At 45.0% G+C, this 16,690-nt stretch overlaps 1 protein-coding gene across 9 annotated transcripts in view; it reads right to left on the bottom strand.

Moving 5' to 3' along the window:
• Nucleotides 1–16,690, bottom strand: part of RALGPS1 (Ral GEF with PH domain and SH3 binding motif 1) — a 296,430-nt gene that overhangs the window by 239,633 nt on the left and 40,107 nt on the right. For all 9 annotated transcript variants that reach the window (XM_043469590.1, XM_043469589.1, XM_043469588.1 and 6 more), the window contains exon 5: nucleotides 6,557–6,607. In XM_043469590.1, the coding sequence (XP_043325525.1) occupies nucleotides 6,557–6,607 (51 nt within the window). The remainder of the gene's footprint in view (nucleotides 1–6,556; nucleotides 6,608–16,690) is intronic.

Genomic DNA, 16,690 nt, shown 5'->3' with positions numbered 1-16,690 from the left:
TGTCTCTCCAGCACGTGGCTCACCAACTCTTGAAGGAGTCAGTGTTAAGGTCGGACTGACAATTGAGAAATCTGGCAGTGGGGATGGAGCAACGTCGGCAGGGGCAGCGGGACTGGAAGAAACACAGGCGCATGGAGAAGCTTCCCGCCTCACTGAGTCTGGTACCCACTGCAGTTCGTTTCCATCACATTCGGGTCTCTGGACACCCATCCACGTGCCTCTGTGACCCTGTGTTCCCCCGGCTGCCAGACGGGGAAGAGAATGACACGCTGATCTCTGGGGAGCTCCCAGCACACCCACATCCCCCGCAAGGACGCCCCTTAGAGGCACAGGACCTAGAGAACAACTGCTCACCTTTTTTTCTCCCCAGACACTAGGTACCAAAAATAGTGTTAAACTTGAGGAAATATACCATCCGCCTTTGCAGTGAATTATTCACGCTGCCTGAAATGTCGTTCCCAACCCCTATCCTGTTCCCTGAATCACCCATCAGACAGGATCCCTTTTTGCCTTCCAGACTCAGTGCCAGTTGCTGTTCTCGTTACTGTTCAGTCACTCATTCGTGTCCAATTCTTTGAGACCCCATAGACTGCAGCATGCCAGGCTTCCCTGTCCTTCACTATCTCCCGGAGTTTGCTCCAACTCATGTCCATTGAGTTGACGATGCCATCCAACCATCTCATCCTCTGCATTTCCCCCTTTTCCTTTTGCCCTCAATCTTTCCCAGCATCAGGGTTTTTTCCAAAGAGTCTCAGGTGGCCAAAGTATTGGACCTTCAGCTTCAGCATCAGGCCTTCCAATGAATATTCAGGACTGACTTCCTCTAGGATTGACTGGTTTGATCTCCTTGCAGTCCAAGGGACTCTCAAGTGTCTTCTCCAACACCACATTTCAAAAGCATCAGTTCTTCGGTGCTCAGCCTTCCCTATGGTCCAACTTTCACATCCGTACGTGACTAATGGAAAAACCATGGCTTTGACTATACGGACCTTTGTCGGCAAAGTGATATCTCTGCTTTTTAATACGCTATCTAAGTTTATCACAGCTTTCTTTACAAGAAGCCAGTTTCCCAACCCAACAGCAAAGTGAGCCTTTCTGTGGCCCTAGGACATCGCGGGATGTGTCTCCATCCAAACCTCAGCCTCCTCACCATTTGGGAAGCTCGGGTATGAACTCAGGTCTGAAGGATTCCAAACACAGTGCTCTGCATTGCTCTGTTACTCAGACCATCACCTCCTCCGGGCCACTGGCTCCCACCCGGGCATCCCTGAATGTTCTTTTGAGCATGAGCTCACATCCAAAACGCACAGAATCTATTCAGACCAAGCGCTGGTGAGGAATCACAGCCTCGAGTGACTGGGAACTTCCCACATGCAGGCACTGCACTGAGTTCTTTCACGTGAGGTGAACACTATGGTTTCCCTCACTTTACACACGAGAAAACCCAAGCATAAAAAGAATGAGTAATTTGTTCACACTCCAAGCTAGGAAGGGTGAAGCTGGGACTGCACCCCAGCCTTACCAGGCCGTGCCCGTGCTATCTAGCACCCCAAGCAGGACCAGCGGGCCCAGATGCTGGACTCGGGCAGAACCTGGGCTGAGTCGAGCACAGAGCAGAGCATGCGGTTCTCCCGCTGATGCTTCATGTTAAAACTAACGACAGACAGTTCCGACCTCCAAACTGGTCTCTGAGAAACTGGTGGGCCTTCGATTCCACAGGCTGGGAGGTGAGCATAACGACAGGCAGATTCTGTAGGGAAGGCTGGCGGAGACAAAAATGCCACCCTGCAAATGTACCCTCTCCCAAGGCAGCTGTCACCAGGACCCCCGCCAGAAAGACCCCCTTCACCATGCAACCCTTTTCCTAGGCAGCAGCAGCCAGGAACCCACCCATCCCTGCAACACAATCCACCATGGCATGGAGGGGTTCTAGGCCACAGCTTTCTTCATGTGGCCACTCTGCATGACGGGCCAGAGGTGGCTGAGAGCCATTATGCTGCAAAGTTGTATCTGCGTTAATCCGCCAGGTTTTGATAAAATTGGTCACTTGCCGGAGTCACCAGGGAATAGTTACGACTCCATATTTGCTAAACTCCATTTTCCTTGCTCTCTGCCAATCCTTAACTCACTGTCTGCCTGTCCTCCTCTGAGCCCTGGGCCGATGCTCTTGTGGCCCCGCCGGCAGAAGTGAGCAAAGCCGCAGTTCTACCCTCAGTTATCAACAGCATTTGGAAATGTGAATCTTCAAAGACTGTGCTCACCAGGCAAAACCCTAGCTTTGGGGGAAGTGGTTACACCACAGAACAGGCACCCTGGTAATCACCTCCCCTCCTTGGTACGCCCTCCTTGGCAACGTGCCTGCATTCAGCCAGATACTGTTCCGCCATGGTGCCTCTCTCCTTCATTCATTCATGTTCCACTCACTCAGCACATATTTATTGTGTAGATACTACGTTCCAGGCGTGGGGATTACATCAGGGTCTCTCAGGATGCAACCCTCCAGAACCAAGTGAAACTCTTTCTCTGCCCTGGTGTGTTCAAAGACCTTTGCAGGCAGGCCAAGGAAGGAGACCCACCCGAGCGTGTAAGTAGTAGGAGAGAGAGAAGATAAGAAGAAAAGGAACTAAAGACAAATAGAACCGTAATTAAATGCTCAACTGTAGCAGTCTGCTAAATAAAAACAGTAATACTGATATTATTATTATTTTAAAACTATCATATATATGTGTGTGTGAGACAGAGAGATGAGATAATACAAAAAAAATAATTGTTTAATGTTGTTAGGAACCAAAATTGGCAGGGTAAAAGAAAACATACAAAAAAATCAAAGGAATTAAGTTAACAATCCCAGAAGGCCAGATTTGAACTGGAAAGACCAACACTGTACTGGTTGTGCTTCCACCCGATAAAGTGGCGTACGGAACGATCCTGAAATCTCAGAGGCTCACGGTGACAAGCAGGTCGTTAGAGAGACTGCAGTTCAGCTGACCTCTGCTGGAACCACCCGGCTGCACCAAGTTACGCTGGAATTCAGGCTTTGGGTCGGGGTCATGTCACCTTCAATGTCTTCAGTTAGGGACTCAGACTAAAACCACAAGGGCAACGGGTCCCTCAGAGAGAATGGACTGGTGAAGCTTCCTGACTTTCAGCAGCTCAGCTCACCACTCGCATCCCATCACTTGTGCCCAAGTCACCGGGGTGGCCCAAAGTCTAGGGGTGGGAAAATATATACCACCAGTACGGAAGCCATGATAAGAATGAGGAGGGAATAACATCGTCCAACCAATCATCCAGTCAGGAACTCATGACTTTTAGTTTTAAAAAATAAATATCTCCTAGCCCCATCCACCAAAAAGGCCTAAAAGCATCGGCAATTTAATAGCAATGAAAATCCTCTCCCCCAGGTTGTGGTTTCTAAACACTGCTCTCCACTAAAAGAAACCAGGACCCCTGAGGGACTGCCTGACTCCAGGTCTTCAGCAGGAAACTAGTTTATCTTGTATCAAAGAGCAAGGAATTTCTCAAAAAATAATGGATCATGTTAAAAGGATATAGGAGATGACATGAAAGGGCTCCCATTGGTTAAAGACAGGATAATTTACACATTACACTTTATACAGTATACTTTGGCCACCTGATGTGAAGAGCCGACTCACTGGAAAAGACCCTGACGCTGGGAAAGACTGAAGGCAAAAGGAGAAGGGAGCTGGTTAGAGAGCATCACTGACTCAATGGACATGAATGTGAGCAAACTCTGGGAGGTTGTGGAGAACAGGGGAGCCTGGTGAGCGGCGGTTCATAGGGTCACAGAGAGTCGGACACAACTTAGTGATGGAATAACAATTTATGCATCAAAAAGAACAGTGACTACAACTGACTGAAAGGAATTCCCAGCCCCACTTGAAGCCTATGGAACCAGAATCTCCAGGCACAAAGCCTGGGCATCTGGATTTTTTTTGTTGTTTTAATGGAGCTCTCAACTGATTCTGAAGCACAGCCAGGATTGCAAGGCACAGGTTTCCTGATCTTCTGCGCATCTAGATCACTCAGAGTGCCCATCTCACTATCAGGTGCCAGCCTCTGCTTCCTGCAAAGTCCTGTCTACATCAAACTGACACGTGTCCCTTATTCACATGCTTCCGACTCTGGGGTGGTCCAGCCGTAACGTGGCAGACATCATCAAGGGGAAAGGTTCCAGTTTTCAGTCTGCTGACAACAATAACAAGAGCAGAGAAGCTGGGACAGCTCCCAGGGTGCCTCCTTTTAACCACGGTTTTGACAATGACATTGAGGAACAAACTCTTCCATTTTTAGCTAACATATCACAGATCTAAAACGGAGAAGTTTGGAGTTTCTCCAGATACCTCACGGCAGATCATTCTTAATCCTCACTCGGCAGCAGAATCAACTGGTAAGCTTCTACAAAACAGGGCTGACCGTGTTCTGGACTCTAACCCAGAGGCTCAGATTCCACGATCTAGGGTGGAGGCGGGGCACCCAGTGTTTCCAAGGCTGCCCAGGTGATTCTGATGCACGGCCGTGCTTGAGAACCACAGCTCCAAGCATGTCTTGAAAGCAAAACACGAGATGTGTCCTGGACGAGGCGCCTTCTGAACTGCAGCGCCCTGGGGAAAGTGTCTGTCCGCTCCTCCCATGCCTCTGGAGAGCACCCCCCCGCCCCCGCCCCCACAATCGGCCTGAGCAGCCACGCCTGTGTCCCCGGGCTCACCGCAGACTGGGCAGCCCTCCTCGATGTTCAGGGCAGAGAATAAAGCTCTGAATGTCCACACAGCTCCAGGTCAAGCAGAAGCAGAGAACGTGAGCAGAGAGCTAATAATTCAGCAGAGGCAACTGTCACACAACTGCTCCCCCAACAGGCTCCAGGGTGCAGTGCGCTGAGTGGGTGTTGGTTTTTGTTTTAATTAGAAAGAATGTGTAATCCCCACATTAGAAGAAAATAGAGAAAGACTTAAGTCAGCCAGTTCAAAAAAGCAAACATAGTTCTGCACCCCCCACCAAACTTAATGAATAAAACACACACACACACAAACGCAAATCACTGCCACGTCCTCACACAAGTGCTGAGCACGGCTAGCAATACGACTTTCCCCTTGATTTATAGTGGGTTAGATGCCAACTCTAGGAAGGCCTGGATCCTTTGTCTGGCTTTGTATTAAAATACGTTGTTTTTCTCAAAGTCTTAACAACTACCACACTGTCAGAAGAAGGGCATCATGTTAAGAGTGTTTTGGGGACTACCCTGGTGGCCCAGTGGATAAGACTTCACCTTCCAATGCAGGGGATGCAGGTTCAATATCTAGTCGGGGAACCAAGACCCCCATATGCCACGAGGCAACTAAGCCCAACCGCCACAACTACTGAGCCTGCACACCGCAACTAGAGACGCCCGTGCGCCACAGCGAAGAGCCCGTGTGCGGCAGCAAAGACCTGACCTGGCCAAAAACAAGTAAGTAAATAAATAAATACTTAAAACGAGCGTTCTGGAACTCATACCATGGTTTTGACCTGTCCCCCCACCCACACCCCTCTTCTCTGAAATCTGCACCCCACTCACAAAGCTGGGTCCGCTCAGCTGTGCGTGCTCGTCCTGGCCACAAACTCCTGAGCTGAGTCACTGAACCAGCTCTGGACATAGGACTCAGCGGGGCTGGACCGAGACTGGCTGGTCCCGATCTAGAAGGTGGCTCCCACAGACATCGCGCAAATGTGGGCCCTTCGGGGAGGCCAGGTTGGACCGAAGGGACAGAACAGGGCAGGAGAGAGGGGAGAGGGGAAGGCAGAGGCGAGGCAGAGAGCAGGGACAGTGCTTGCGTCCTGCTCGGCTACGTAGGCTGCCCGAACTCCAGGCCCACAGGTGCAGAAAGTGCCCCCTTTACGCTCGTAAATTCTTCCTCTGCCTATTCAGCTATTTGAAATGAATTTCTATCACTTGATAACAAAACCAGAAGCGGGACTAAAATAACTGTAAAGCCACGTTACCAACTGCTAGTCATTTCCAGGAATTTCTCCAAAGACTAAAATCAACTTTTTTTCTCCTCATTGAATATGCTGTTTCTAAAAATATATGTATGCTTTTAATGTAAATATGTATACATTTTTGCTGCAGCAACTGGCTTCAAAATCAGAAACAAGGCAACCACCAGAATTTGGGATCAACAGAAAGAAAGCTCTCCTGGAAATGTTGCCTCCCCTCTCTGTCTCGAACAGTGAGCGTCTCCAGCAGGGGTGGTCCGGGAGAAGGCCAGGCCTCAGATTCAGGTGTGGAGGCCAGCCGTGGGCACTGACTGCCCCCAGCCCTGCCAGAGAGGGCCAAATGTGGTGCCATCCTCTGGAAAAATCCAAACAGCAGGCTCAGAGGATGAGCCATTTCGAGAGTGGAACTCCTGGATGCTCTCTTTGATGGGGGCTAAAATCGATAATATGCGTTTATAGAGACTTCAAGAGAGAAACTGGGAAACTTAGTTCCTCTAATGGGACAACACCCTCCCTCCCCGCCCGAGCGTTGCTAGTACAGAGTAAAGGGCAAGGTACAGACCTCCGGCTGGATGGCTTTAAACACGGGTATGTCCATTAGTGTGATCTGGCTCTGCAACAAGAGAGAACTGGGGTTAGAAAACACTAGAAACCAAAAACAGCTGCCATGCGACTTTGAAACTCTACAGATTAATAACACATTCTGAGAAGTCACACTTTTCCCTTGAAATAAAAATCAAGATGGAGTAAAAAACTGGGTAAACTTTGAAAACGCCTCTCCCATCCCTTCCTTCTTTATAAATCTTGATCCACACCCTTCCATCTTGAATGTGAGATGGACACCCAATTTAGGGATTGATAATAGTAGCTTGGAGGGTACATTTTTTTAGTTTGGATATTTTCATTCTATTTGAGCTTTTGTTTCAAGTCTAAGTTACTTATACAACTAAAAAAAAGTTGCAGACACAATATTATAAGTTAGAATGTTAAACAGAGACACTCTCTATTACTCTAAAGTGATTTTTTTAAAATTGTGGCTTATAGAAAGTGTACATTTCTTCTGAAGCCTAAGCCACCTCTAAATTATATGGTGGAGTCCTATTTGAGATGCCCCCACAGACCAGTGTTGGACCATGAACTGTTTATTCCACCAGCCCACAATGAGAGAACTACAGAATTTGAGAGCAAGCATTTGGAAACTTTTATAGCAATCCCCATGACATTCTTATTATATATTTTTTAAAGCATTAATCCTTTGCTGTTGTTCCCTGTTCAGTCGCTAAGTCATGTCCAATTCTGTGACCCCATGGATTGCAGCACGCCAGGCTTCCCTGTCCTTCACTGTCTCCCAGAGTTTGCTCAAACCCATGTGCATCGATTCAGTGATTTCATCCAACTATCTCATCCTCTGTCATCCCCTTCTCCTCCTGCCCTCAGTCTTTCCCAGCATCAGGATCTTTTCCAATGACTTGGCTCTTCTTGATCATCTTGGCATAAGATGATCAACGTATTGGAACTTCAGCTTCAGCATCAGTTCTTCCAATGAATATTCAGAGTTGATTTCCTTTAGGATTGACTAGTCTGACTCCTTGTTGTCCAAAGGACTCTCAAGAGTCTTCTCCAGCACCACAGTTCGAAAGCATCAATTCTTCAGTACTCAGCCTTCTTTGTGGTCCAACTCTCATGTCCCTTCATGACTACTGACTGGAAAGGAAAAAAACTGGTCTTTTATCAAACCTAGCTTAAGAAGCACTAATTTTGTCCACACAGAAAACACACATCTAGTTAAAAGGCTGTTCCTATTGCTATAAGCTCATCAGGTGACAGTAAGAGAAGGCGTCGTTGCTGACAGATTTGCAGGCCAAGGCATGGCCTGGGCTGACTTCACATGGCCTGTACCTCTGTCCAGATGCCATGTGGGAAGCCAGGACACAGTCAACAGATGCTTCTGTGACAGGCCAGGGCAGGAAGAGCTAAGAACTTCTGGATGCCCATGAATGAGAGAAGACACTTGTCCACTGTCCACAGGGCATCTGGGAGGACACGATGCAGTGAAGAGATGTGGGCTCTGGAATCCACAGGGCTTGGTGTGTGTCTAGACACCATCACTTAACAGCTACATTCTCTTTGACACATGACTTTTAACTTCTCCCAGTTTCAGTTGACACATCTAGAATATGGTGACAATCATTCCTGTCTCATAGGATCACTGTGAGAATTCAAGACAAGAGGAGCAGAAGGCCTGGCATCTAATATGTACTCTCTCGTACAAATGTGTACATATATGACTGTGTTTTGTGTGTACACAGGTGCCAGGCATTCTGTACCTCTTGTCTTGCATATTCACAAAGATTATATCTATGCTTATATGTTTATGTATCATAATATTTTGGCAAAAGGGGAGTCATATAGATGGGTTCATGTTCTGGCACATGGTTCAATACACTAGATAGGAAATAAGGGACTATTAACATGTTTGAACATACATGTTTCAAAGCTGCTCTAAAATATACTTAAAGAAGGCTGTTACATTGTCAGCAAATAGTTTCATGAGAAAAAAGCCTCATATCAAGAATTCCTTTTTTTTTTGAAAGTCACTCAGTTGTGTCCGACTCTTTGCAACCCCATGGACTATACAATCCATGGAATTCTCTAAGCCAGAACACTGGAGTGGGTAGCCTTTCCCTTCTCCAGGGGATATTCCCAACCCAGGGATTAAACCCAGGTCTCCCACATTACAGGCAGATTCTTTATCAGCTGAGCAACAAGGGAAGCCCAAGAATTTTGGAGTGGATAGCCTATTCCTTCTCCAGTGGATCTTCCCAACCCAGGATTCAAATCAGGTCTCCTGCATTGCAGAAGGATTCTTTACCAACTGAACTATCAGGGAAGCCCTGATGTCAAGAATACATTGGAGAAAAATAGCAACACACGTGGTATGTCAACTATAACCACAATCCAGGGCTTAGGTAGAATTCTGGTCACCTCTTGGCACAACTGAAAGGTGACCCAAGATCAGTGGATTTCTGGGAAGCACAGGATGCATCCCAAAGCATACCATCCCCAGGACTGAGCAGGAGATGAAAATAAACAGGTGGTTTCGTCCCTCCAAGGGGCTGGGACTTGTCACGGGCACTGAAGTGAAACGTTGCCGCTACTGGAAGCTCAGTAGCGACATGGATGGCACTGCTGAGTCCGAGCAGTTCCACCTCTGCGTCCATCCACCCAGAGCAAGCCGGCCCTGGATGTCAACACAAAGTGAGTGACTACTGCTCACTGAAGCCTGTAGGACTGTGTGTCTGACCCAGAGATACAGGGCCCAGAGCTACATCCCAGGTGCAAACAGACTGGCATTTCTCCTGCCAGACTCAAGATTGTTAGCCAAGTGCTCCTCACACGTGGATTAATTCTGCCATCCTGGGGAGCAGAAAGGCCTCAGGAAAACAGAAGATTTGAGCTGAGAGCTCGGAGGGCCTTGGAAATCTCTCCTGCAATTCAAGTTCACTCCCAATCCGGAAGAACTGGCAGGATGTTTGCAGTGTCATTTAGGAAAAGAACCAAAAGTCTGCTAATGTGAAAATGAGAAAACTTCCTTTCCATCCTGCCATCAGTTCTAGGGTTCACTATATGAATTTCCAAATCATGTATTAAAATAGTGACTTTGCATTTCATAGTTTTTCAGATGGTTCAAGTTTCAAATATTATGATCCCTGCTCAGACCATCAGTCAAAAATGTGCTCAGGTATTTTATTCAAGATAAACCAGAGAAACCAGAACAGAGGTCACCAGGCTGAAAATAGACTGGTTGGTCCCAAACACACCACCAGAAGCTATTTAGAAGAAGCTCTCCCATTTCTATCTTCTCAGTTCTGGGGATGCAGTGTCCAGAGCAAGAATACATCGATAGATAGGTAAAATCACTGGGGTATAAATTACATGTCATTTTACTACAAAGCCGAACACATGTAGCTAGGTTGAGTAAGGTTTTGAGTAATCCTCCCCGTGAAGCTGGAGCACTGCGAGGCAGGCAGTTTTACCAAAAGGGAAGGCGTGTGTAGGAGTGGGGACCTGCAGGGTGAGATCAGGTCCTGTCCCTTTTCACAGCCAGTTCCCAGGCTCCTAGGAGTGTGGCACAGCCTCAACAGGAACAGAAGACAACAAGGCCCTCTGGTTCCTGCCGTCATGGGAGCACATGCCTGTGATGAGGACAAGTGTCACCGTCTCTCGGGTCTCATGACAAATCTCTTAATGGCCTCTCCTTGTTTTTGAAAATAAAGCCTACATACAGGATGTCTACTTCATACAGCGCCAAAGAATTGATGCTTTTGAACTGTGGTGTTGGAGAAGACTCTTGAGAGTCCCTTGGACTGCAAGGAGATCCAACCAGTCCATCCTAAAGGAGATCAGTCCTGGGTGTTCATTGGAAGGACTGATGCTAAAGCTGAAACTCCAATCCTTTGGCCACCTGATGCAAAGAGCTGACTCATTTGAAAAGATCCTGATGTTGGGAAAGATTGAAGGCGAGAGGAACAGGGGTTCACAGAGAATGAGATGGTTGGATGGCATCACCGACTCAATGGACATGAGTTTGAGTAAACTCCAGGAGTTGGTGATGAACAGGGAGGCCTGGTGTACTGCAGTCTATGGGGTCACAAAGAGTTGGACACGACTGAGCGACTGAACTGAGCTGAACAGGATGTCCAGAGTACTGGAGCTCCAACACTCTGGCCACCTGATGGTAAGAGCCAGCTCGCTGGAGAAGACCCTGATGCTGGGAAACACTGAAGGCAAAAGGAGAAGAAACGACTTCACTTTTGCTTTTTACTTCCATGCATTGGAGAAGGAAATGGCAACCCACTCCAGTGTTCTTGCCTGAAGAATCCCAGGGACAGGGGAGCCTGGTGGGTTGCCGTCTACGGGGTCGCGCAGAGTCGGACACGACTGAAGTGACTTAGCAGCAGCAGCAGCAGGGCAGCAGAGGATGAGAAGGTTAGATAGCGTCACTGACACAAATGTGAACAAACTCCAGGAGATGGTGAAGGACAGGGAAGCCTGGCGTGCTGCGGTTCACGGGGTCGTAAAGAGTCAGACACGACTGAGATGCTGAACAACAGCAACGGATGTGCAGTTAAACTGGTCACCTGGCAGCAGCTTCCTTCACCCTAAGCCCTGCTCCCATCTCCTTCCTCCTGGTCCAGGGCCCCTAGACATTCAGGCTTTTTAAAGAAACAGCCAATCTCCACTTATTACAGGACAATTCTCTGGAGGTGCGGCCTTCAGAGTGAACAGACCAGCAGAGTACATCGCAATACGGCCCTAAAGAAAGACAGCAAGGTGGTTTTCTGCGGGTAAGTGACAGCAATCAGCCAAAAAGAAAACAAACTGGTTTCTACATATGCTGGCCGTATGTTTTCCCTCTAAAGGTGGCTGACTAAATCCCCTCTTCCCAGCCACAAAGCTTAGGACAAGGAAGGCTCCCTGCTCCACCCTCACTGAGTCCAAATAAACAAAAACGCTGTTGGCAAAAACAGTGGGCCGTCTTATAATAAAAAATGTCTATAAATTTGCATTGAGATCAATCTGAAAGAGCCCTAGGATGGCTCAGGGAATAAAAAGCAATCGGCTCCAAAGATGCATTCCTGCCTCTCCTCCCAGAGCCGCTGTGTCTGACAATTTTAGAATCTTGTGTCAAGGAAATGCAAATTAAAGAGGAAGACATTTGTGGTCCAATAGCACCATCACAACTAATGGGGCTACGAGTTGCTCTGTTCTTTTTGCAAAGTAATCTGATAGTAACCCATTTAAAAACATTAATATTTAATCTCATTTTTAATGTCAAACTTAGAAAAAATCTACAAGAATAAAATGATAAGCTCTGTATAATCTTTCACCGAGCTTCACTACTGATATTTATTAACATCTGGCCTCATTTACTTTATTTTTATGTACATAATTATATAAGTATATAGTTTTTTTTTCTGAACCATTTGAGAGTAAAATGCAGATATTATGACTCTTCACCTTTTAATCCTTCAGCAGTTGATTTCCCAAGAACAAGATGACCCTCTTACATAATGATAAGATTATTACACTTAAGAAATTTATTGTTACATCAGTATTTTCTAATATACAGTCCACATTCAGAATTTTCAAATTATCCCAATACTGTTTTTTATAGCAATTTTTTCTTCATCCAAGATCAAGCATTATGTTTAGATATTATCTCCTACAAGGTGAAATGAGCATACTGTTGACTCAGCAATCCCAACACCTACAGAAAGAAAAGCACTGGTTTATAAGAAGACATATGGAGAAAGATCTACATTTAGATCCAGAGATGAATATAGATGTTTACTGAACAATTATTTGTAGTAGCAAAAATATGCAAGTAATCTAAAAGACCATCAAAAAAGGAACTTTTTGGAAAAAAATTATGGTACATCCAGATTCTGGGATACTATGTAGCCTTAAGAACAGAGAATTAAATTTATACATACAGATCTGGATAACTGTCCACGACCTATTGATAATATAGACAAGTTCCAGCACTGCTTTTTGTTCAGCTTTCAGCCACTGGGGAGAAAGCCTGAGATCTAGCTACAGAGCACCCCTACTAGAACAGTAACAACCTCCGAAAGGAGTTTAATAAGCCTTTTTACTGTAAAATGACACATTAACAGAAAACCACGCTAAACAAATGCATGGTTTGATGACTTATTGTAAGGCGAACACTTTAAAACCACCACCCACATCAAGAAACAGCCACTCCAATAGGATACATGGGCCCAAACATGGGTTATACACACACAACAGAGTATTATTTGACCTAAAAGAGAAAGGAAATTCTGATACATGGAACTGCATAGATGAAACTCAAAGACATTATGCTAAGTGAAATAAGCCAGTTACAAAAAGACACTGTATGGTTCCACTTATTGAGAACCTTGCAGTAGTCACATTCATAGACACAAAAAATAAGTGGTGGAGGTTGGGGGGATGAAGAGTTGTTTAAGGGGTACAGAGCTTGGGGTCATCAAGATGAAAACACTCTGAAGATGGGCTGCATAGTAATGTGGATGTACTTAACACAAATGAACTGTACACTTAAGATGGTTAAGATGGTCATGTTTGTGTCACATATAGTTCTCCATGATTAAGGAAAAAAAGAGGAGTCAGCCCAGAGTTCCTCCATGTGCCCTGTCCCAATCACAAGTCCCTCCCTCCTGTGAAAAGTAACCACTATCTTGACTTTCCTCAAGTTCCTCTATAATTTTATCATCCAAGTAGTCTACCAAGACTATGTCTTGGTATTGACCATTCCAGGTTGCCTCATAGTATATTCTTTCAATACGTAGGCTTGAATCTTCTATTTTGTGACCATCTTCTTATAGTTTAACTATCTGTTCAGTTTCCTTGTATTTTATTCTCCTCTTTCAGAGATTTATATTGTCTATATGTTGGGTCTTCTTTGTCTATCATTAATATTTATCACTATTTTTCAAGGTCTTCTTATCTCTTCATTTATCTTGATCTTAAACTTTTTCCTCCCTTAAGGCATTTTCTGTTATCTTTATCTATTCTTGTGCTCAATTTTCGTTTCCAAAATAAGTTTTATTTTCAGTGTTTTCCTAACTCTGCCACCTCATTTCTGAGATTTATCTATTTCAGATTTATGTTGTTCATGACTCACAGTGTTATCTTAACTTCTTCTCTTAGCTAATTTTGAAATAGAAAGTTACAGTTTTCATCTATTTTGTGGCATGTCTCTCTGACAAGCTTTCATCATCTACAGGATTCTCTCTTTACTCTTTCTTTTCTTGTAATAACTGAAAAACTTGACATCAGTAATTTTCTGATACTTATTTTATGTAAAATAGTTCAGGATAGCTTTCCGAACTTCATATAGCTTTTCTTTTACTTTCATGTTATCTTCAACAACATGTAGCTGCTTTTTGAGATTACACACACAGACACAAACACAAATTTATTTAGACCTCCCTTTTCCTTAACTGTAACTTTTCCTATCCTGATCATCTTCGGTCTACTCCCAAGCTGAATTCCTCTTTGGTATAGACCCTCGTTCTGGGAGTAAGCCATGGTTGATTGTTTCCAAGAATTCTTAAGGGTCAGTCCACAAATCTCATCCACCCATCCATTATCTGAGTGGTCAAGATCAGTTCAGTTCAGGCGCCCAGTCATGTCCAACTCTTTGAAACCCCATGGACCGCAGCATGCCAGGCCTTCCTGTCCATCACCAACTCCTGGAGCTTACTCAAAATCATGTCCATTGTGTCAGTGATGCCATCCAACCATCTTATCCTCTGTGGTCCCCTTCTCCTCCCGTCTTCAATCTTTCCCAGCATCAGGGTCTTTTCAAATGAGTCAGCTCTTCACATCAGGTGGCCAAAGTACTGGCATTTCAGCTTAGGCATCAGTCCTTCCACTGAATATTCAGGACTGATTTCCTTCAGGACTGACTGATTGGATCTCCTTGCAGTCCAAGGGACTCTCAAGAGTCTTCCCCAACACCATAGCTCAAAAGCATCGATTCTTCAGTGCTCAGCTTTCTTTATAGTTCAACTCTCACATCCGTATATGACTACTGGAAAACCCATGGCCTTGACTAGATGGACCGTTGTTGGCAAAGTAACGTCTCTGCTTTTTAATATGCAGTCTAGGTTGGTCATAACTTTTCTCCCAAGGAGTAAGCATCTTTTAATTTCCTGGCTGCAGTCACCATCTACAGTGATTTTGAAGCCCCCCAAAATAAAGTGTGCCACTGTTTCTACTGTTTCTCCATCTATTTGCCATGAAGTGATGGGACTGGATTGCCATGATCTTTTGTTTTTTGAATGTTGAGCTTTAAGCCAACTTCTTCACTCTCCTCTTTCACTTTCATCAAGAGGCTCTTTAGTTTTTCTTCACTTTCTGCCATGAGGGTGGTATCAGCTGCATATCTGAGATTATTGATATTTCTCCTGGCAATCTTGATTCCAGCTTGTGCTTCATCCAGCCCAGCGTTTCTCATGATGCACTCTGCATATAAGTTAAATAAGCATGGTGACAATATACAGCCTTGACATACTCCTTTTCCTATTTGGAACCAGTCTGTTGTTCCATGTCCAGTTCTAACTGTTGCTTCCTGACCTGCATACAGATTTCTCAAGAGGCAGGTCAGATGGTCTGATATTCCCATCTCTTTCAGAATTTTCCATAGTTTATTGTGATCCACAGAATGAAAGGCTTTGGCACAATCAATAAAGCAGAAATAGATGTTTTTCTGGAACTCTCTTGCTTTTTCGATGATCCAGTGGATGTTGGCAATTTGATCTCTGGTTCCTCTGCCTTTTCTAAATCCAGCTTGAACATCTGGAAGTTCACGGTTCATGTATTGTTGAAGCCTGGCTTGGAGAATTTTGAGCATTACTTTACGAGCGTGTGAGATGAGTGCAATCGTGCAATAGTTTGAGCATTCTTTGGCATTGCCTTTCTTTGGGACTGGAATGAAAACTGTCCTTTTCCAGTCCTGTGGCCACTGCTGAGTTTTCCAAATTTGCTGACATATTGAGTGCAGCACTTTCACAGCATCATCTTTCAGGATTTGAAATAGCTCAGCTGGAATTCCATCACCTCCACTAGCTTTGTTCGTAGGGATACTTCCTAAGGCCCACTTGACTTCCCATTCCAGGATGTCTGGCTCTAGGTGAGTGATGATATCATCATGATTATCTGGGTTGTGAAGATCTGTTTTGTAACAGTCCTTCTGTGTATTCTCGCCACCTCTTCTTAATATCTTCTGCTTCTGTTAGGTCCATACTGTTTCTGTCCTTTATTGAGTCCATCTTTGCATGAAATATTCCCTTGGTATCTCTAATTTTCTTGAAGAGATCTCTAGTCTTTCCCATTCTATTGTTTTCCTCTATTTCTTTGCACTGATCACTAAGGAAGGCTTTCTTATCTCTCCTTGCTATTCTTTGGAACTCTGCATTCAAATGGGTATATCTTTCCTTTTCTCCTTTGCTTTTCACTTCTCTTCTTTTCACAGCTATTTGTAAGGCCTCCTCAGACAGCCATTTTGCTTTTTTGTTTTTCTTTTTCTTGGGGATGATCTTGCTCCCTGTCTCCTGTACAATGTCACAAACCTCCATCCATAGTTCATTAGGCACTCTATCAGATCTAGTCCCTTAAATCTATTTCTCACTTCCACTGTATAATCGTTATGGATTTAGGTCATACCTGAACGGTCTAGCGGTTGTTGGAAGAGGGTGTCTGCTGTGACCAGTGCGTTCTCTTGGCAGAACTCTATTAGCCTTTGCCCTGCTTCATTCTGTACTCCAAGGCCAATTTGCCTGTTACTCCAGGTGTTTCTTGACTTCCTACTTTTGCATTCCAGTCCCCTATAATGTAAAGGACATCTTTTTTGGGTGTTAATTCTAGAAGGTCTTGTAGGTCTTCATAGAACCATTCAACTTCAGCTTCTTTAGCATTACTGGTCGGGGCATAGACTTGGATTACCGTGATATTGAATGGTTTGCCTTGGAAATGAACAGAGATCATTCTGTCATTTTTGATATTGCATCCAAGTACTGCATTTCAGACTCTTTTGTTGGCCATGATGGCTACTCCATTTCTTCTAAGGGATTCTAGCCCACAGTAGCAGATATAATGGTCATCTGAGTTAAATTCACCCATTCCA

This window comes from Cervus canadensis, chromosome 5, assembly GCF_019320065.1.
Source record: "Cervus canadensis isolate Bull #8, Minnesota chromosome 5, ASM1932006v1, whole genome shotgun sequence".
Taxonomy (NCBI): domain Eukaryota; kingdom Metazoa; phylum Chordata; class Mammalia; order Artiodactyla; family Cervidae; genus Cervus; species Cervus canadensis.
This window is presented reverse-complemented; position numbering and strand designations above follow the sequence as displayed.